The 23322-nt window shown below is 32.5% G+C and overlaps 1 protein-coding gene across 2 annotated transcripts; it reads right to left on the bottom strand.

The window, feature by feature from the left end:
• Window positions 1-8517: 8517 nt before the first annotated feature.
• LOC137819262 (uncharacterized) lies at window positions 8518-15026 on the bottom strand. 2 transcript variants are annotated; one of them, XM_068623057.1, is made up of 5 exons: window positions 14732-15026; window positions 14370-14482; window positions 9433-9530; window positions 8992-9172; window positions 8518-8813 (listed from the first exon to the last, which is right to left on the bottom strand). In XM_068623057.1, the coding sequence occupies exons 1-4, from the start codon at window positions 14919-14921 to the stop codon at window positions 9028-9030; spliced, it is 546 nt and encodes a 181-aa protein (XP_068479158.1). In that variant the 5' UTR covers window positions 14922-15026; the 3' UTR covers window positions 8518-8813; window positions 8992-9027. The 2 variants fall into 2 exon arrangements, with proteins under 2 accessions (XP_068479158.1, XP_068479159.1); XM_068623058.1 differs by having other exon boundaries at window positions 14719-14965.
• Between the last annotated feature and the right edge of the window lie 8296 nt (window positions 15027-23322).

Here is a 23322-nt window from a genome sequence, read left to right as displayed (position 1 = left end):
TTCCATCTCCCTAGCTACCCTAATGTTGCTTCCTTCATGTTGCATTAGCATACATTCTTAAATATTTTTACTTGAGTGGCTCCTTACCTAACCATCTGTCCTCGCATAATACTATCATACTCCTTTCCCCAACTCTCCATCCTACACTATCCACTTTCGTATACCTCATATAAAACATAAAACTCTCAACCACCATGACTCTCTTTTGTTTTCTTTTTTCTTTAAACTCCATGTTAGGCATTACTATGAAACCTGACATCTCAATTAGGCTAACACCCTAGATTTCAATAATCATCTTCCATTACAAGAAAAAATATTATAAAAAAAAGAATACAAACCGATATGGGGGGACTAGGTCAAGACCCATACAAAAAAAAAACACAAGAAACCTAAGAAAAACGAAGCATAGGAGTTTCACACCTATTATGAAAGAACTCCATATAAACACTAGGAGACAAAGTACAATACCAAACCCAATCAAGCTGATGAAGGAAACCCAGTTTAGCTAACTTATCCGCACAATGATTCCCTTCTCTAAAGATGAGAGACTTTAAAAACAATACTCCGACAAAAACCAAGAAATTTATTCCACCTATTCCTAAGGATCCAAGACCAAAAGATTATTTTTAAAAACATCACGAATCAAATCAAAGCAGAATCACTTTCCAAAACAGATAAGATTATAACCTCTAACTAGTCCCATAAATTCAGTAAACAAAGAAGACTGTACACCAAAATAAACAAAAAAATTGTCCATATATTCACTTTACTACCTCTAAAGATACCTACACAAAAAACTCGACCTAGAAAACCCCATAAAGCTCCATCCGTATTCACTTCGTATACTTCAGAAAAAACTCTCACCTACCAAGACTCTCCTTTTTTCTCTCACATTGACATTCAAGTTTTTCCAGGACCCACACTTCGACCAAAGGATATTGACATTTAACATCCTATCCATGGCTCTTTTCTGTACTTCGCGTCTACCGTTCAAGAGTCTCCAAGAACATGACTTTGTTATTAAAATTAATACTTTATATTTGTCATGTGCATATTCTGAGTTATAATAATTGTCGGTCACTAGTAAGCATGATCATGAATCGGTTCCACCATAAACATCCTAGATTACCATTGTTTTCATTGCCATGTGTTACCTCACGACTTCAGTGTCACCACCCACAATAATCTTTGGAACAATGCATTTATTTGACAGATTTTTATTTTTTTTTTAATTTGGCAGCACAAGCTTTGTTAAAAAGCTCTTTGTAATTAGTATTTTAGTATATTCCACATGTTTATTCTGTAAAATTTACTATAATAAAAAAAATGTTTACAATTAACATTCTTAAGAAATAAATATTTTTACATTTGTAAACTTTTATTTAGGTTATATGATAACATTTTTATTGTTAGCTAAAATTATTTTAAAACTATTGATCATTTCTTCTAAAAAATTTCAATTTTATTTAAAATTAAAATGAAAGAAAAAGTGCTTAAAAGTACTTTGATGAGAATGGTGTAATAGTGGATCCGCATTGCGCTCATGCGTTATGAACTATTCATGTAAGGAATCCATGTTTACGTTTGCAAGAATATTTCATGTAAGGAAACTCATGTTTGAAACCATGTAAAAAAACAAGCTTGGTATTAACTATTATTTAGAGTTATATTTTTCTAAGAAAAAAAATTGTTTTATATTTTAATTAGGACAACTCTATGAGTAGCTTACACTACAAGAAAATCATTAAATAAAAAATAATTAAAGAGAAATTAATTTTAGAGAAAAATAATTACTTACTATATTGACAAAATTATATACTGTTTTGCAAACTATTTTTTTTATATTTAAAATACTTTTTATTAATAAAAAATTATAAATCAGTTTTTAGATTGGTATCTATCATTAGCTACCCAAATTATAACTATTAACTACTTTAAATTCTAAATTAGTCAGTACAAAAATTAATTTATAATTGAAGATAATTACTAGTTAAAACCCTAGTAATTAATGTTAGATATCAATATAAAAACTAATTTATAAATATTTATTAATATTATAAACTATTTTAGATACTAATAAATTTTTAGTTTATAAAATAGTATCTAGTTTAATTAATATAGTAATTAATTAGTTTTGATCTCTAAAACTAATTTTTATATAATAATTTTTCTGTAGTGTGAATAGACTTCTATATATTTTTTATGTTGTTGTATTGTGAATATAGTCCTACATTGTTTAAGAGTTGAGATTAATGAGAGTTTAAATATACCTTTTTTTCTTTAACCCATTGATACATCTTTTAAGGATAATTTTCATAAAACAAAAGTGAAGGATCGCCTAGTTCCAACACTAGATAACTAGAACAAGGAAAAGCAAGAAAAGGTGATGATCTAGGGAAAATATTTTACATTTTAGATTGCTTAAGATTTAGAAAAGGGTGTTGTAATGGAATAAGAAAAGGTAATTGGTTTGGCATCTGCAAATGATTTCCCTTTCCACGTTAAAGAAAGCAAGAAATAAAGGTGAAAAAGAGAGAAAGAAGACTCAAAATTTGGATAGAGATGGGTATGGGAAGTTTCATAAATTAAAATTAATGATTGCCCACCACCTACTTTGTAGGACACTAGTAGAGTTAATGAAGTAGGGTCTCAAATGTTCCCACATCACATAATGCTTTCCATAACATATCATATCATATCTTCCACTATATTCACATTCATTGCTTTCCTGTACAACAAAACAAAACAAAGTTTTGGTTTCAAGTCAAAGTGCTCAAGAAACATTTTAGGGTCTTCATTTTTTAGAATGCATAAAAAAAATTATATATACATATGATAAAATAAAAAATTTCACAACTATTATCAATATTATATATTTTTAATAAGAAAACAAAATGTTGAAATAAACACTAATTAGTTAACAAAGTATTAATGACTCAAATGATGTTTACACTACTCAATTTTATTATTTTTTACTTTAAAAAAAATAAAGAGTGTCTCTTTATGTTTAGAGTGTGAACACTTCACATTTGTTGTGTTTTCATATTTGAGAGTTGTTTTTACTTTTTTCCGTTTTGCTCTTATAATTGCTTTTGTCTTACTCTTTGCTCCTTAAGACAATCTTTATTACAAAGCATTATACCTTCTCATTGTCCTTGCTTCCACTATCTTCATGCAACTCCTCATCCCAACCATCTCATCATGAAATATTACCACCTTGTTCCTTCTTCCACCCCACAACATTGCTAGCATCAAACAAAAGGCATCCGAGGAGTGGTTTGGAAAAGAATAACGTATTGTACTTCCGAGCGATAATTTTCTAGTTGAACTTGGTTGGTTGGTTAGAACTGGATATAGTCTATGGAATTAGTTGAATCAGTATAAAAATATTGAGTATCTGTTTATTTCTTAATTTTTTACATTACATGTGATAGTTGTTTATCTAACTAAAGGAAGGAAAGTTAAAATTGAACTTACGAAACTATTTGTTATATCATAGTATATGTATCTACGTATTGTCTGACCATGCGTACTCAGATGATACAAACGAAAAACTGTAAAAATTTAAAATACAATTCAATTCTCTCTTCTTTGTTATTTCTTATTTTTTGCAGTTGGTATCAGAGTTCAACCTCTAAAGGGTTGTGCATCTGACAACTTTAGAAGAAAAAATCCAATAATGATAAGTATGGAACCATAACTGATTGTTGAAGGAGCTTCACTCTCCAAATTCCTGAATTCTTGGGAGAAGACTTTCCATACTAGAAAGATAGAATGGAAATGTACATAAAGTACACACATTATCAGCTATGGAAAATCATCACAAAAAGAGACATAAAAATCACTTCCCTAGAGGAGGGTTGGGATGAAGAAGATATAGTCAAATACAACTTAACAAAAATGTGAGGTACACATTTATTTCTACACTTTTAAAAAATTAATATAAGAAAGTGTGCATAATAAAGACTACAAAGAAGATATGAGATTCCTTAGTGCTTAACTACGAAGGGAATAAAAATGTTCAACTTTGAAAAGTTGTCACCCTCACTCGTCAATATGAATCCTTCACCATGAAGGATAGAGAAAGCATTGACAACATGTTTAGAAGAATGAAGGTTCTTCTCAACAAATTAGAAGCCCTTGGACAAATCTTCTACAAAGCATAAATAAATCTAAAGTTGTTGAAAAACATGCCCAAGATTTAGAGTTAAAGACAACAACCATAAGAGAGGCTCGAGAACTAAAGAAGCTTACATGAGACGAACTACTAAGAATCCTAAGAGTACATGAAACACATCTTTAGACAACAGTTAGAAAGAAGCTTCAACCTCATTGGATCAAGGATTGAAGGATAAGTTAAAGTCAATCCTTATCATAATAAAGAAAACTAGAGTCCTAAAAACACTAGAAGAAGCTAAAAGAGAGAAACATGAGTATGAATCATAAAACTCAATTGATGAAAATATATCTCTCATGTCTATAAAGTTTAAGCATCTGCTTAAACAAAAGGGACATTGATACAAAAAGTTTCCTCTTTGAAGGAAAGAAGGGTTGTACAAAAAAAAGAGGATGAAACATCTCAAAATGTCTATTATCAATGCAACAAACCTAGTCACAAGAGGTTTGAAGGTCCCAAGTTGCAAAAGATATCAAAGCTTAAGAAAAATGGGATAATGACTACATAGGAATACAAACTCTGAATCAGACTTAGAAGTAAATGAACATGTCAACCCACGTGTCTGATGGCAGACACAAATAAAGAGGTATACTCATTCCATAAGGCACGAGTGTATTTTTTGAAAAAATACTCGTTAAGCTAGGAGTGAATTGTGTTAAAATACTAAAGGGAATAACTAGAAGTGGCTACGAACACAAAGAATACTCACATTGTACTTTGCAACATTAGTCTACTTAATGAAACTCAATCTATTGATTGAGAATTAGATGTAGTATATTACGACAGACGAACATGCAAAAATATAATGAATGTTTGTTCTCGCTATTCTATCTCTCTATATTTATTTTATCTTTATTTACACTAACGAATGAGGAAAGTTGTTAAGTGATCATGTGCAATTAAAACAAATTTAAACAAGAAAACCAATTAAGTGTTAAAGTTGTTCTATAATGCTTGGTCATAAGAAATTATTATCATTTAATTACTTGAATATACATAAGTAAATAAGTTAGATTGAAAAACTTCATTTAACATGCTTCAATAGACAAAACTATAGTAAATGATCATTGAATATATAAAACTATCTTTTAAACATTTCATATGCCATATTTGTAAATGCCTAAAAGTTTTCAAAATACAATTCAATCATCTTTAATTCAAGATAATATTAATTTTACAAAATCCTAAAAAAAGTATAAAGTTTTTTGTCATGGACAGAGTAATTATTATGACTACCCTTCAATTTTTTACTAAAGTACATGTGATATGTCCTTAAAATAGTTCAGTCACATTTCCTACATTGAAAGCATCAAACTCAACCAATGAGATAATGGCAAATATCAATATATTGATGTTGATTCCTTACCTAGAATACTTTAGAAACATTACCAAAAATAAAGATAATGCTCTAGTCTAAATGTAATATCCTATATTTTGGGTATAATTATTTGAATAAATTATCATAATAGGACTATAGAAAGTATATGTTAATTGTGAAACTAAGTAACTTTTATTTGTATAAGAAATTGAGGATATTCTATCAACTAAAATACTTTTAATAATCTCATATAAGTCTGTAAATATTTTTGGTTGCAATGAGGTCTCTAGTCAACTAATTATGTTGATTGTTGTAAACACCTTAAACTTCAATGTAAATTAATTACTTAATTTATAATTACTAAATTGTAATGTAACTGGTTTAATATTTGATTTTCGATATGAATTTAATTAATTTGTTTATATATAAATTAAATAAATTTCCTTAGACAATTAGAATTAAATTATTTTAATCAAGATTTGAAATTTAGTTTAAAAATATCTTTTTATTATCAATATTTATAATATAATTAATTAATAGATTAAATATATTTTTCGTTTTTACATAAAAATTTGTTTTAGTTCCTAATCGAAATTCTAGACTACTTTATTTCTTGTAATATAGAAACTCTTTGGAATAAGTTATCATAAGTAAACAATGGCAATACCAAAAGAATTTTTAGTTTGGAGTTTATAATAATGTCCATGTCAATGATATTGTGCATACCAGAAAACAAATTCAAGGACTAAAAATATTTTTTACTCTGACTTAAAAATATTAAGAAATAAATCAAAACTAATGAGTAATGAGAAATAAATCAAAACTAATGAGTAATGGAATTAATTTGAACATCCAATAAAGAACTTGATTAAAAATAAATCAAAGTCTCAAAAGAATTATAAAACATGCACAATATCTTTTTTTTCTTTATTTTTCTTATCACACTTTATATGAACGAAAGCTAATTAGGCATTCATCCACCATTAAGTAATTTAATTTGTGCTTTTAATTTCTCAAGACTCAAACACAAATTTAAAGAAATTCTGAAAACATAAATACTTACCTAGTTCCTAATTTTGTAACCTCAAAATCAAAGTAAACTAATGAATGTAAAGACATAAGCTAGATATTAACTTATCAACCTAGTGATATTAAGTTTCATTTCAAGCTAATATATACCTAACTTCTTAAGTATCCTCTGAGTTCCATCATGCAGACAAAATTTAATCATTCCAATGTCAACAAAGACTTGTTATCACCAAAGAAAACAAATCCTCCTTCATGTTGTGCAAACTGCTAGAACCATAGACAATTAGGTTTCACGTTAAACAAATAACCAAAATCTATGATCCATTTACAATCATCAACACTACTCGACACCATGATGACCTTTGATGATTCATAATTGTTTTCCACCAGAGATGTTTCACCAAATGTAGAACCCAAACGATCTATCAGGATTTTCAGCCTTCTTTTGCTTTTGAGGACAAAACTTTCTTGTGTAACCTTCCTTTTAACAGTGGTAACACTTGTAGTAGATGTTTACTACCTTTCCATCATGAGTCTTGGACTTTGACCTCCATCTAACTCCTTCATTATTATGGTTAAATGATCTCCCCCTTGCTACCAGGCCATCTCTAGCATTGGACGCCTTAATGTCAAACTTCTCATTCAACTCTTTCGATTTCAAGGAAACCTAAATCTCCTTAAAAGAGAGAGGTTCTCTTCCATACAACAAGGTCTCCTTGAAATGATCATGATTCTTAGGCAGGGAGCACGACAATAGCAAAGCTTGATCTTCATCATTAATCTGGACATCAATATTTCAAGATCAAGAATCAAGTTATTAAATTTGTCGAATTGTTCATTGATTGCCTTATCACTACTCATCTTTTACGAGTTCAACACTTGCTTAAGGTACAAACGATTCACTAGGGACTGCATCCATAACCTTGTTGCTCATTCAAAACTTGCCTTAACACCTTGTCACCAAGACTCGAAACAATTACGTTGTGGTCCAACAACGTAGTTTTGTCCTTCTCAATCATGGTTCTATCAAGCTTGGATTCACCTTCCAAAGCTTCAAGAAGGCCCTGTAGAATCAGAAGAGCATGCATCTTCAACTGCCATAACCCAAAATCATTCAAACCAATAAATTTCTCAACTTCATACTTTGCAGAAGTCATGATGATTGAATTTCCTTCTATCCACGCTCACCACACTAGTTTGTAATGAAATATATACAAGTTCACTAGACTATCTACCACACACAAACGCTAGACGATAATGAAAGAAAATGCAAGAACAAACATAAGGTAAACATGAAAAGTAAACGAGGAATCACTAACTTTCAAAGGACTTGTCAAACTATTGCAAAGTCATGTGCATAATGATTTAATTAGGTGATAAAAACACCAAATGATGATAGAAGTTAAATTGTGCAACACACATCCAATCAGAAGCTCTAGTCAAGATAGACGGTCTTGTACCGCCAAATACTCTAACCCCCAGAAGACGGTCTACTGCCTGGTTTAGGAACCTTTAAACATAAATTTTTACTTAATCAAACTTTCACGTTCTTGATATATATTTTGTACCTTACATACATGAACCATCATGCATGAATAAAAACATACCCTCAGTCCTACAATATTCCCAAATTCCCAAATTGGGTTTATTCTCAACTTCTCATAGTCCACAAATTAAACTCCTCTATTATTACCCATTGAACAACAAATTTGTTGCAGATTGACTTGATGATGGGTAAGATGATGGGTTTATACATGCCACCCAACCCACCAAATCAAAGTGGCCGACTCCCAACAAGTTTTGCCAATACTCTAAATGCAAACCCTTTACATTAGAAAAGAAAAATTCCATATCAGAATATCCAATAAGAACCTCTAATATTGGTTCATCAATAATATATTATTAAGAACGGTTTGAAGAAACTATTTCCTAGAATAGTTTTATGATCTTAACGCCACAACACTAGACAGTAGAAGCAGCTATTAGATAAACCTTGTAAAAAGAAAATTCTCAACATTTACGCTAATTATTAAACTCCAATGTCATGTCCAAAATGGTTCTAACTTCATCCATCCAAATAGATTTTGTAGTTTATATTATTCTGGACAAGAGTGAGAAAGTATCAATAACACAGACTATCTTACTCAAATTCCACATCATCCGTGATTCATTTGTAAACTTTTTAGATCCTTGATTTGATTTTCGGGTATCTGAAACTTGAAGCTAAAGAAATAGCTTGCTTGCATAACGAAGAACCATCATCAGAAGTTTCCAAGGATTTCGCACTATCTGTCAGTAAAATTATGTCAAGAATCAAGGAACAATGTTAAAAGATAGAAACTAACACCAAATACTTGAGACTAACTTCAGAACAATATGGTGATATCAGCTGAAGAAATGCAGTTTCATACTTGCAACACTATTTAGTACGGATCCTTTAATGCTAAACATATTAAGAGTTTAATACCTGTTCTATTCATCTCATCAACAAATATCAGAGCTTTCATTCTGAGGGTGGTAGAGGCTCAATAAAGTTGAAATCCTTTGCCTCTGACATTTCAACTTCATATGAGTTGTTAACTGAAGATTTCTCATCTTCCATTGCCATCCGCTTCAGTTTCTCTTGTTTTATGTGGCGAAGCTCGTATCTGATTAGCAGCAATGAAGGGAGTCATATTTCATCAAGCATGAATTGGACCAATTCTCCCCTTTTTTTGTTAATTTGGTATCCATGCATACGTGATAGGCATTGTGAATGTGTGCAAGCACAAAATATGGGGTGAAGTGTTGAAACAAAGATAGCAAAATTCTCAAAGCAGCTACTATCTACAAAATAAGTAGCCAAAACTTCAGAGTAATTCAGTTTTACAAATTTGCAAATAATCATACAAGAATTTGTACGACTTACTCAAGAACATGGCTCCTGGCAAGCTTAAAGTAAATTTTCCAGAATTGATTTTCCTTCAAATGGCGTGGACACAGTACATATCTCAGTTGAGATATTTCCTGGAATATAACAAAAATCATAATTATTTATTGTACTAATTGAATGGCTTTGTTTTTCCTCGTCATCCAACTATAAAATTATATATATTAATATTGTTTTGAATAAAGTCAAATCAAAATTTATTAATATATGTCACACTACCACCACTGATTATAAAAAAAACAACAAAATGTTACCTAACTGAACTTCTTTAAAAACATATAGTACCAAATTGAGACTTTTAAAACTCTGATAATGGACACATTAGCTAATTCTATTAATAAATAACGTTTTCAAAAACATTAAATACTAAATCGGGACTTTTAAAACTTGATGTACCAAAATGTAAAAATACTAACATAAATGACTAAAAGTAACATTTAGCCTTCAAAAAACTATTTTAGCCAGTGTACATACATACATATATATACACATATACATACATATATACACACACATATATATATATATATATCCATATATATATATATATATATATATATATATATATATATATATATATACATATACATATACACACACCTATGAGAAGTTTATCCAAAGCATATAATTTGTGAGAATAAGTTCATGCTTTTGTTGATGCCTACAAGTAATAACTATCGACAAATAATAACATAAAAAAAAAAAAACTTAATGACTTTGGAACATCAATGTAAATCCAGTAACCTAATCAGAGATGACAGTATAGCTAGAGACTCTGAAATGCCCATATAAATTCCAATTGATACCCTCGATAACTCTTGGTAACAGTGACTCAACTGTATCATATCAAGCATAAAGATAGACAATTCCCTTTTTCGTTTAATTTTTATATAAAATATTTTCTAAACAAGGAAAGTAGATAAAAATTGAGCATTCAAATACTCATATAGTCACATGTATGTAAAAGAATGGGGGAGATGGTTAGTACAATTAGGATATTAAGTAGTTAGTTAGGGGGTTAATGAGAGAGGTACCCGTGAAAATAAAATTGAAAAAGTTATAGAAGTCATGCCTATTCCCTTGAGGAAAGGAAGAAGATCTTCTATAAGGTATCCTATTTATCAAGTTGTGCAAACTGATCTTCTACCTGCTAATGTTGGAAGTGTAGTCAGTAATGTTATGCATGACCCCAAGAAAGGCACCTATAGGCAGTCCATAGGATCCTCCAATATTTGAAGGCAAGTCTAAGGAAATCATTATTATTCAGGATAGCAAGTACATTGTCCTCCATGGAGATATATACAAATGCAGACTATTTCAAGTCAGTCTTGGATATGAAATCCACTTATGGATATTGCATATTATTAGAAGGAAATCGAGTTACATGGAAAAGAAGCAAATATAGATGTTCAATCTTGAGCACAAGCAAAATTTTGAGCTATGCAACACAACATGTGTGGAGGATTATGGATGAAGATTATTCTTGATGACTGCAAAGAAAAGTATGAGAAGCAGACGATGAGGGTGTTTTCGAAAACAGTTCAACAATTAGAATTGTCCATAATCCAATTCAACAGAACAGAACAAAATACAGAGAGATTGACAAACTTTATTCAAGAAAAGTTAGACAGTGGTGGTCTTTTAGCTACTACAGATGTTCTTATGAGACTCCAACTAGTAAAAGTCTTCACCAAGGTGCTTCTCATTGCTTAGTTTCACTAACTTATGACTCATGCACATCCTGTATAACAATTGCATTAATAATTTATCATGCTTACAGCTGCTGAATCTAAATGGGTTAATTTTACACCCAATCATCTTAATTGACTACAGCATTAACAATCAATCAACAACCATGAGTAAAAGAAATTTGTTCAAATTTTATTCTCTTTTCCCTGGTTCTAGTTTAATTATTGAAACTGCATCATTCATAATAATGAACAAATATTGCCAGGTAGCAGGAAAACAATCACTTTGTTATGTCAACAAAGTGATATCGATAGGCTAAATCTTATTTATCAGCTTTAACGTTCAATAAAATCGATTTGGTAATAATAAATAGTATCAAAATTAAAAAATTACAGGTGTAAAAGGAAATATGAGTTCCGTAAGAGATAAAAGAGTACAAGGTTAAAAAAACATTCCCAGTCCCCCTTCACATCAGATAAACAGCAACCCCCTTGAAGAGATGAGCAGCAACAAACACAGGAGATTACCAGACAGAGGATTTATTGATGAATAACCCAGTTTTCTTCATTCAGATATGCAACTGGGTGCTGCCATATCATATCCTGTTAAAACTTTTGGTTGAATATTGAACTTAAGTCTTTGGTCTTAGAAATTAGAAATTGGAAATTTACTCTGTGCATTCACCAGTCAACATAGATCTACAAGGAAAAGATTCACTTGTTTTCTTGTTGTTTGTTGCTGCTTAATATTTTCAATAATAGAAGAAAAATAGAAACACAGGAGGAAGAAATAATAGGAACATTAAAAAACAAACCACACAACATATTATGATATTATTTTTGGGCACAAGATTGCTTCCTTCTTCCTAATCTTCATTCTTGTTATATTTACAGTCATGTATCCTTAAGAAAAAATCATTATTGGCATGACAAATTCCTAACATTTTCTCATGTTCCATGCTTTTTATGTCCTCCATTATCTAATACATCATGAACTTTTCAAATGGAAAGTCATGGGAAGTTTTTTCCTTGATAGTTGTTACCCAAATAAAATTACTTAGCACCACCATGTTAGTTGTCCACACATTCGAAAGAATGAGAAAAAAGAACAAATTGTTAAAATATAAAGATAAAGAGAAGCATTGAGCTGAAACCGTCTCTTTTTGTGACAACATGGATGATTTATTTAAATTGAAAAAACTAAATAAATACAATAAATAAAGAAAATTTGATATCCTTTAATAATAAGAATATGATCCTACAATATATAGATTCAATCTTGATATTTCTTCTTATAAAGATATGATTCTTACTTTTGTAATCACAACAATGCCCCTCAAGCTAGTGCATATAAGTCATATGTGCTCAGCTTGCTAGAAATGTGGTTGATCCTTGGGTCTCTCAGATATTTGGTGAATTCATCTATCCATTGTTCGCTAGAATTGACTAATCTAGTAGTGATACCTCTAGAGTCTAGTTTTTCCCTTATGAAATGACAATCTACCTCAAAATGGTTGGTTCGTTCACGAAAGATAAGATTAAAAGCGATGTGTAATGTGGCCTACTTGTCACATGTAAGAGGCATTTGAGAATATTCAAATTTACACTCTGAGAAGTTCCTTTAGCCATGATCTCACAAGTGACTAAAGTCACTCCCCTGTATTTTGCTCTTGATCATGCCACAACATTCTTTTCTTGCTTTTCCAAGATATTAAATTACCCCCTAAATAAGAAGAAAGTACCCTAAAGTAGAGCATTTATCACTATTTGAGTATGCACAATCAACAACAAAACCTCAAAATGATTGGTTCGTTCACGAAAGATAAGATTAAAAGCGATGTGTAATGTGGCCTACTTGTCACATGTAAGAGGCATTTGAGAATATTCAAATTTACACTCTGAGAAGTTCCTTTAGCCATGATCTCACAAGTGACTAAAGTCACTCCCCTGTATTTTGCTCTTGATCATGCCACAACATTCTTTTCTTGCTTTTCCAAGATATTAAATTACCCCCTAAATAAGAAGAAAGTACCCTAAAGTAGAGCATTTATCACTATTTGAGTATGCACAATCAACAACAAAATACCCAATGATTTGACTATTCCCCTTATCTTCATAATTAAAGTCTTTGCCAAGAGCATTCGTAATATATATTAGTATTTGTACAACTACATCTCAATGGTCTTGACAGAGAAGAATTCAAAAGTTGACTACGCTTACTGCAAAGGCAATGTTAGCACAAATCACAGTGAAATAATTTAGCTTGACAATCCAAAAATGGTCACTTTGAGAGCAAAACAGTAAAATAATGAATGATCAACTTCACTTCATATTATTCCAAGTTGTTTAATGACAATCCAAATATGATCAAACCATCCATGAGGTGATTGCTTAAGGCCATAAAGGAACCTACAAAAGCAATATACCTTATCAGACAACTCCCCCTGAGCAACACATCCAGGAGGTTGCTACAGACCTTCTCATTAAGTCTCCTATTTTGGGAGGTTACTTTATTCACAGAAAACTGAGCAAAGAACAAACTAGATAATTCCAAGAACAAGGATATGCACCTGTGGGGAAAACTTCTAAACCAATCCAACATGGTATCACACAGGATCTCTACAAACATCTTGCATTTCACCAAAAGGCCTTAAGGTGATTGGCAGGATCTAAGACTGCTATAATCATTTAAAGCCAACATAGGCAAATTGTATGTTTGTACAAAGACTATGGTCTCATAGATGATGGTTCCAAGCCAGGGAAAGGAAGGTTTTGCTAGAAACTCAATGTAATCTACTTGAAATCCTTAACATGGATTGCTCACCACCACTTACATCATCCCGTGGAATGCAACTTTTGTTGTCATTGTCTATATAGTTTCCCTTTGTGAAAAGAATAAATATGATTAGATTAAGTGGGGCCACTTGACTCCAGTTAGAATAAACAGGTTCGATACCAACCTGATTGGTCAATCATCAGAAAAAAAAAAAAAAAAAAAAAAAGACTACCAGCTAATCACCAGGATGGGTACTAAGAAATGTCATGCAAGCAACCCATAATAAAATACATGATTTTATACATTAGATTAAGGAGTGTCATCAACCTTGCAATATTTGGGATACAAATGAAGGTAAAATCATGTATTTCTATAAACGAACACAAGTAGTTTTACAGTTTAATACTTCAAGTGTTCAACATCACAAAAAACAAGAATAGTTGAAGACGAACCTTGACTCTTGAGAGAACGAGGATTGCATGTCTCTCTTGCCACTCGGAGAGATCCTTTCGAACTTTGCTTGAAGAGGATTCAGTTTCCTCCCAATAACTGCCTTCATCTTCATCTGCAACCAAAAAAACAAAATTGAATAAAAGAAAACTTTTTTCAAATAAAAAATAACAGATAAGTAAAGAATAACCCTGCAACAATATTGGGTTTCCCTGCGAAGAATAAGAATCTACAGCTTCCAATTCCAATTTCTATCAACTGGGGTGAATGGAAAAACAGGCAATGAAAATTCGAAAATTGAAAATCAAAAATTCGTAATCACACAATTTTTCTTTCAATTAAGGGACAAACATTGGAGGGAAACCTTTGACAGGGAAATTCTTAAAGTTGTCAAGGGTGAAGGATTTGACGTGGTTGATGAGTTCCTCGGTGATCCCATATACGCTTTCTTCTTCTTGTTGTTGATGCTGAACTTTGGAATTGGACTGTGTTTGGGTACTTGGGGTTTTGCTATTCCTTGAACTCCTAGAAAGGCTGCGGCTAAGCCAATTCATCTCTATGCAGTTCTGATGAGTTGTTACATTGGAAGAAAGAGTTCAGAATTTGGCATTTCAAAGCATGTTTCTAAACATTAAACATTAAGCATTTCAAGTTTTATACCTCGGATCATGTCACATCTGAAATCTATCAAGAAACATTTTTTTTTAAAATATTTTTATAAATCTTTATCTTTTAGTAGTATTTTTCCTTCTAGTTTTGAATTTTTTTAATGTAAAAGCTAAATTTAATTGCTTAGAAATGACATTAATTATCTTAAAATAACTTTTCGATAAACTGGTCAGTAAAAAAAAATTGTTTTGAATTATAATTAAATTTTATATTTGTTATGAAAACTCATATGTTATTGCATTTACATATTCGTGTTTTTATTCTGCTATTGATTTTAATTTATACAACTTTTAAATAGTATTTCTATGTTATTTTTTTATTTGTGTGACTTTATTTATAATATGATAATTAGACCATTTGCATTCTACTGTAATGAAAACAATTGAATATATAGAGGGAAATATTAAAATATATTAAATTATATATATTAAAATATATGTATTATATAATCCATATTTACATGGGTTTAAAAAAACTAAAAAAATAATTAATATCGTCTAAGATAATAATGGTAAATAAAATGGAGATTTCTTTTGGTTAGAGTTTCACTTAGAGAAAATATCTGAAAATTATTTGGATAAAGTGTTTATAATATAATATATAAACATAAATATATTTATATCAAGTTTTAATATATATTAATATATGAATATAGTACTTATTTTCACCATCACATAAATCACACTTCATGGTCTAACTTCGTCCTTTACCAAAATTGGTAGTATGGAGTTGTTGAGACAATTTAGACATTTGTTTTGTCAGTTCTTCAATCTATTATGTCGAAATTTTATTTTGAACTAAAATTGCATTAGTAGTGATCAAACACTTATTTTTTCTTAACAACTTGGCTATCATATTGCATTTGATAATTTGTTAAGGTATCAATAATCCTTGTAGTTTGTTTTTACAACCATCATGGTGCCTCCGGCTACTGCATCTAAGATCATCTTTGTATCAAGCTTTAAACAATTATGAAAGATGATAAGTTGATTTGGACACCTTCTAAGCATCATCTTGAATCAGTTTCACAAAATGGTTCATTTGGCAATTGTCTAAATGTGGAGATGTTTGACCTAGCTTTAATAAAAAGAGTGTGGGAAGAATCTATTGAGAAAATTTTCTTGCACATCACTTCAGTTGTTTAAACTTCGATTTGGATGTGATTTCGATCACTCTTTTGCTTTTCCTACAAATGAAAATGGGAATAAACATATGACTTTATATCACCCTCTTCAAATCCCATAGTTCCTATCAATTCATAGAAAGTAAATAAATGAGTATATGGATCCTCATTATCCATTCATGTGAATTGGTGGTTACTAACTAGGCATATGTTTGCTTCATCTCTAATAATATATCTTAAACCTTGCTGCATAGCATAATCTCCAAGTGTTCTTTTTTGATGATTTTTCATTCTTCCCTCAGCATTGTTCCTATCTTCCACCTGCTCAGCCATTTGTTCTGAGACTTGGTTAATTTAAGTCGTTTGTGTTGAAGATGGTTGCTGCCCCCTTCAAGATTGTGTTTGATGAAGACTTATATGTAGTGTTTGATGAAGACTTGTATGTTCTTTTCATGTATTTTTGCTTTGCTTTAAGGGTGTCTTAGTTAGTGCTTAGAGGTTGTCTAAGAGTGGCTTTTTGCTGGGTAACTCACCTCATAACCACTGCCCATGTGATAAGAACAAGCATAAGTTTTCTTAAACTGTTTTTCACATGCTTTACACAAAAACACGTTTACTGCATAAAAATAAATCTGTTTTTTTTTAAATAAACAGATTCATTTTTTCACTGATGCCTTGGCTAAAGTCTTGCAAAAACTAGATTTTGTGCATCAGGTATTTTGACTAAGTCTTCTTCTTTTCAAAACGACTGAGTTTCAAATAGTTAAACTTCCTCTGTTTTCGTTTTGAAAAATAAATCTGTTCATCTGTAAATGAATAGATTCTTTTTTGCCTCTGGTGCCATATCATACTTAAACGTTTTTCAGTTTTATCTCAGCACCAGAATGGTTGACTAAGTCTCCTCACTTAACAGATTCTCTAACTGCTTTTGAAAATAAATCAGTTCATTTTATTTTCAATCTGTTCATTTTATAACAGCCTTAACTGTTTTTCAAAATTCTGTTATAAGCTGGCTTTCTATAAAATGCAAACTTGTTTCTGAGTTAAATAACAATTCAAACAGTTCATACATTTGCAAAAAACAAGTTTTGACAGCAGAGAGTTAAGTGTTTTCAAGGATTAGCATTTGTTCTTCAAAGATTTCAAAAATCACAAAGTGCTTGTTCTTGGTTTGGTTCCAATAGCTTGGTGTGAGGTGCAGCTACTGTTCTAGCAATCTTGCCTACTGGTTTAAGGCAGATCTGTGTACCCTCAATCAGGTGTAGTCGTTTCACATCTCTATCTTGTAAAAGTTTGGTTGAACACTCTTCTTGATAGGTGTTCTTGAAGAGTGGGTGTGTGTGTATGCTGAAATAGGTTTTTTCAGCAAGAGTACCTAAGTTCTTGTAGGTTTCAAGAACAGTGGGAATTGTACTGGGTTGTACAGTGTGTTAGTGAATTCCACCTGTTGTTGGTGAAGACTGGATGTAGCTCAGGTTGAGTGAACCAGTATAATTGTTTGTGTTCATTCTCTCCCTCACTCTGCAATTTCGTTTCTGCATAATTGATAAAACAGCAAAGAAATAAATCTGTTCAATTGAAAATAAATCTGTTCTTTCTGGGCACTGTGCATACTGTTCTTGATTTCTGAAAAAGGTGTTTGAATCTGATAAGAACATACATAATCTGCTAAAACCATTGGAACAGATTGACTGTGATAGGCTGTTCAAGAAACTGTCAATGCTATTAATTGAACCTTAAACAAATTGCTTAAAGTTGAAGCTTGCTGTGTTGTGATTCATTGTTCTTAATTTCTGGAAAATTTCTTGACATCAAGAAGAACACTCATAGTCTGTTAAAAGTCACAGGAACAGCTTGTTTGCAAAGGTCACTCAATTAACTAGTATGCTATCAATTGAACCTTAATCACTTGCTTGAAATTGAGGCTTGCTGTTTTTGTGTTTCACTGTTTTTCAAATCTGATATTTGTGTGTGCTGCTGGAAATCCTCACTGCATAGTCTTGTGATTAGCTTTGCTGTATTAAAAGCGTTTCAAACAGAAAAACAGTGCTGAAATAAATCTGTTCATTTTCACATAAATCGATTTATTTTCTATAAAACTGGGTTAAACATTGTTTCTGCGAAGAAGTTTTAAAAGGTCAATTCACCCCCCCTCTTGAACTTTGGCACTATTAAACCCAACAATTGGTATCAAGAGCTAGGACTTGTATTTTACTCAAGTTTGTTTGTAATAATGTCTGAGTTCAATGTGCTTTTTGCTGAAGGTTCTGCTGTTAATAGACCACCTATGTTTAATGGAATGAATTATGCATTTTGGAAAGTTAGAATGAGAATTTTTATGGAATCCATTGATGCATTAATTTGGGAAGCTGTGGTCAATGGACCTTATGTGCCAATGCAGGTTGTCAAGGATGAACAAGTGGAAAAGCCAAGATCAGAATGGAATGAGACCGAAAGGAGGAAGGCTCAACATGATCTTGTGGCCAAGAACATCATAACCTCTGCATTGACAATGGATGAGTTCTTCAGGATATCTCAATGTAAGTCAGCTAAGGAGATGTGGGAAGTCTTAGAAGTGACTCATGAAGGTACTGAAGATGTGAAAAGGTCAAGGAAACATGCACTCATCCAAGAATATGAGCTGTTCAGAATGCAACCCGAGGAGAGCATTGCTGATGTGCAGAAGAGATTCACCCACATTGTGAATCACCTCACCGGCTTGGGAAAAGAATTTGACAGAGAGGAGCTCAACACAAAGATATTGAAGTGCCTCGACAGAAGCTGGCAACCAAAGGTGACAGCTATCTCTGAAAGCCGTGATCTGTCAAAATTGGAAACTGCTGCACTGTTTGGAAAGCTGATGGAGCATGAGCTAGAGCTTAAAAGACTTAAAGAGCAGGAAACAACAGAGAGAAAACCCAAAGGGCTTGCACTGAAAGCAACTGAATTGGATGAGATCAAGGAAGAAAAAGAAGATGCTGAAGATGATGATACAATCAGCCTTCTTACAAAAAGATTCAGCAAATTCCTGAGGAAGAAAAGCAAAAACAGGAACCAGCAGAAAAGAAGGTATCCTAAACCCAATGATTCAAATTCCTCTAAATATACTTGCTTTGGATGTGGCAAAACAGGGCATATCAAAACAGATTGTCCAGACAATCAAACAAGGGACAAATCTGCCAGCAAGAAATTTGAAAGGAATAAAGGAAGAAGAGCCTACATCTCATGGGAGGAAAATGAAGTATCCTCAACTAGCAGTTCTTCAACAGAAGATGAGGAGAATAATTTGTGCTTCATGATGAAGGATGAGGAGTCAAGCTCTGAATCAGTAAGTAATTTTTCTGCTGATTCTGATAACTATGATGATTTGCTTGCTGCCTTCAAGGAAACACATGAGGAAGCCAATAGGCTAGCTGTAATATGCAATAAGCTGCAAAAGGTAAATAATGTGCTTGCACCTAAAGTAAAAACACTTGAGGAAGAATTGCATAAGGCCAAAACAGATTTGGTAAGCCTTGAACTGACTTGCTTGCATGCCTCTATTAAAAACTGTGAAAACTGCAAAAGATTGGAAAAACAAGTGGAATATTTGCTGAAAACCCTTTCCAATTTCACCAAGGGAAGAGAAAACCTTGAGTCTCTCCTTGGATCACAGAATGCTGTTTTCAATAAGAATGGACTTGGTTATACCCCTGGAAATACAACCAATGTCAAAAAGCTTTCAAGTTTTTTTGTTCCAGCAAAATCAGTTTTTTCAGCTTTTAACAGTGGCAAAAAGGCATCTCATGTAACTTGTTTTTACTGCATGAAATATGGTCATACATCTAGGTCTTGCATTGCTAGAAGACATCTTGTGCCTAAGAACTTAGCTAAATGGCTACCAAAGAGAAGGTGTTAATCTGTGCTGGACCCTATACTGAAAAGGGTACCATTTGTAAATTTTTTTATTCTGTTTTGCAGATTGGAAGCAAGAAAAACCAGTGGTACTTGGACAGTGGCTATTCCAAGCATATGACTGGAGATCTTACAAAGTTCACCAGCTTAAAGCTCAAAGCAGAAGGACATGTGACCTATGGTGACAATAACCGAGGGAGAATTTTGGGCAGAGGAACTGTTGGAACAGGGAATTCAACAACCATTGAGAATGTGTTGTATGTAGAAGGACTTAAGCATAGTCTCTCAGCATAAGTCAGCTTTGTGACAAAGGATACAAAGTGAATTTTGAGTCAAGTGGCTGCACAATCTCAAGTAATTCATCTAGTAAGGCACTGTTTACTGGTAAGAGAGTGAATAACATTTACTTGTTGAATATCATGGAAACTAACTCTTCAAATGAGTGTTTGCTGTCCAGAAGTGATGAGTCTTGGTTGTGGCACAGGAGGTTAGCTCACATACACACAAATCACTTGAATAAATTGAAATCTAAAGATTTAGTTTCTGGTTTACCTAACATTAAATTTCAGGATAACAGGCTTTGTGATGCTTGTGTGAAAGGTAAACAAATCAAATCCTCTTTCAAGTTAAAGGATATTGTCTCTACAAAAAATCCATTGGATGTGTTACATATGGACTTATTTGGTCCATCTAGAGTTGCTAGCTTGGCTGGAAATTTGTATGCTTTAGTTGTTGTGGATGATTACTCTAGATTTACATGGACTTTATTTCTTGCACATAAACATGATGCTTATTCTGCCTTTAAGAGACTAGCAAAAATTCTGCAAAATGAAAATGGTTGCTGCATTAAATCAATTCGAAGTGATCATGGGGGAGAGTTTCAAAATGCTAAGTTTGAGAGGTTCTGTGAGAAGCATGGGATAGCTCATACCTTTTCAGCTCCTAGGACACCCCAACAAAATGGTGTAGTTGAAAGGAAAAATAGATCACTAGAGGAACTTGCTAGAACAATGTTAAATGAATCTAAGCTTCCTAAGTATTTTTGGGCTGATGTTGTTTATACTGCAGGTTATGTCTTAAATAGGACCTTAATAAGACCAATTCTTAAGAAAACCCCATATGAATTGTATAAGGGCAGAAAACCTAGTGTAAGTCACCTTAGAGTATTTGGGTGTAAATGTTTTGTATTGAATAATGGCAAAGAAAATCTTGGTAAGTTTGATGCTAAATCTGATGAAGGTGTGCACATTGGTTATGCTTTGAATGGTCATGCATATAGAGTCTTCAATAAAAGGCTGCTTATAGTAGAAGAATCAATGCATGTTGTTTTTGATGAAACTGATCATAGCCTATCTAAAACTGCTGATGAACCTGACAGTAATGAATTTAAATCTGTTTTAAATCAAAATGAATCGATTCATTTTGATACTGCTGATACACATGCTATACAAGAATCTACTGCAGCTGCAGGTTTGCCAAAAGAGTGGAAAACCCCAAGAGACTTAACCCTTGATAATGTCATTGGGAACATTGAGAAAGGAGTGTCAACTAGAAAATCCTTGAACAATTTCTGTGAAGCAATGGCCTTTGTATCTCAAGTTGAACCCAAGAATTTGAAGGAAGCTCTCAAGGACAGCAATTGGATTTCAGCTATGCAAGAGGAACTGAATCAGTTTGCTCTCAATGAGGTCTGGACTCTTGTTCCTAGAATACCAGAGATGAATGTAATTGGAACAAAATGGGTATTTAGAAACAAGATGGATGAGCATGGAGTGATCACCAAAAACAAGGCTAGGCTTGTAGCTAAGGGGTACAATCAAGAAGAAGGAATAGACTATGATGAGACATATGCACCAGTGGCTCGGTTAGAAGCTGTTAGACTGCTGCTTGCCTTTTCATGCATCAAAGGGTTCAAGCTATTTCAAATGGACGTTAAGAGTGCCTTTCTAAATGGCTATATAAATGAAGAGGTATTTGTCTCACAACCACCAGGTTTTGAAGACCATCAACATCCAGAATATGTGTTCAAACTCCAAAAGGCTCTCTATGGACTCAAGCAAGCTCCTAGGCAATGGTATGAGAGGCTAAGTGACTTTCTCACCTCACAAGGCTATGACAGAGGCACATCAGATAAGACCTTGTTCATAAAGAAGAAAGGAGATGACTCAATTCTAGTCCAAGTATATGTGGATGACATCATTTTTGGATCAAACAATGGAGAATTGTGTGAAGCTTTCGTGAAAGTCATGAAGAGTGAGTTTGAAATGTCAATGATGGGTGAGTTGAACTATTTTCTAGGCTTGCAGGTCAAACAACTCAAGGATGGCATTTTCTTGAGTCAAGCAAAGTATTGCAAGGATTTGCTGAAGAAATTTGAAATGGACAAGTGTAAACCAATCAGCACACCCTTCTCAACAAGCTGTCATTTGGATCATGATGAAGCTGGAATTTCTGTTGATGAAACCAAATACAGAGGACTCATAGGATCACTGCTGTATCTTACTGCCAGCAGGCCAGATATAATGTTTGCAGTGTGCATGTGTGCAAGGTTTCAGTTTGCTCCTAAAGAATCACACTACAATGCTGTCAAAAGGATTTTGAAGTATTTGCAAGGAACTAAAGAAGTTGGCTTGTGGTATCCAGGTAACATTTCATTAAGCTTAACTGGGTATTCTGATTCAGATTTTGCAGGTTGCAAAATTGATAGGAAGAGCACAAGTGGAACCTGTCATTTGCTTGGATCAAGCTTGATCTCATGGCAATGCAAAAAGCAGGCTTGTGTAGCTCTTTCCACTGCTGAAGCAGAATACATTGCAGCAGGGAGTTGCTGTGCTCAAACTATATGGCTAAGACAACAATTGAATGATTTTGGTATCTTACTTAACCATATACCTCTGCTGTGTGATAATACAAGTGCAATCAACTTAACCAAAAATCCTGTCATGCATTCAAGAACCAAACACATTGAAATAAGGCATCATTTTCTAAGGGAACACATATCTAATGGAGCATGTGATATTAAGTTCATTGGTACTGATTTACAACTTGCTGATTTGTTCACAAAACCATTAGCCAAAGATAGGTTTAATTTTCTGCTTAATGAATTGGGTATTATAAATGTCAATTGTACCTAGCAGTGAAAAATTAAATCTGTTTATTCGCAATTAAATGTGTTTATTTTCTGCACTGATATGCATTGATGACTAGGAAAGAGAAATTCTGATCTTTGACTGCTTGACTGACTTAGTGGGCATTAACCTCTGTACCTT

Source organism: Phaseolus vulgaris, chromosome 10 (genome assembly GCF_000499845.2).
Source record: "Phaseolus vulgaris cultivar G19833 chromosome 10, P. vulgaris v2.0, whole genome shotgun sequence".
Classification (NCBI taxonomy): Eukaryota; Viridiplantae; Streptophyta; class Magnoliopsida; order Fabales; family Fabaceae; genus Phaseolus; species Phaseolus vulgaris.
The sequence above is the reverse complement of the archived record's forward strand: the minus strand, read 5'-3'. Positions and strand labels throughout refer to the sequence as shown.

Bases quoted from the DNA above. Each gene is read 5' to 3' on its own strand.
- LOC137819262 (XM_068623057.1), bottom strand. From the start codon at position 14,921: ATGAATTGGCTTAGCCGCAGCCTTTCTAGGAGTTCAAGGAATAGCAAA. The intron at 14,483-14,731 runs GTTTCCCTCCAA...TTTTGGTTGCAG, and splicing joins TAAGAATTTCCCTGTCAAAG to ATGAAGATGAAGGCAGTTAT. The intron at 9,173-9,432 runs GTAAGTCGTACA...GCTGCTAATCAG, and splicing joins GCCAGGAGCCATGTTCTTGA to ATACGAGCTTCGCCACATAA.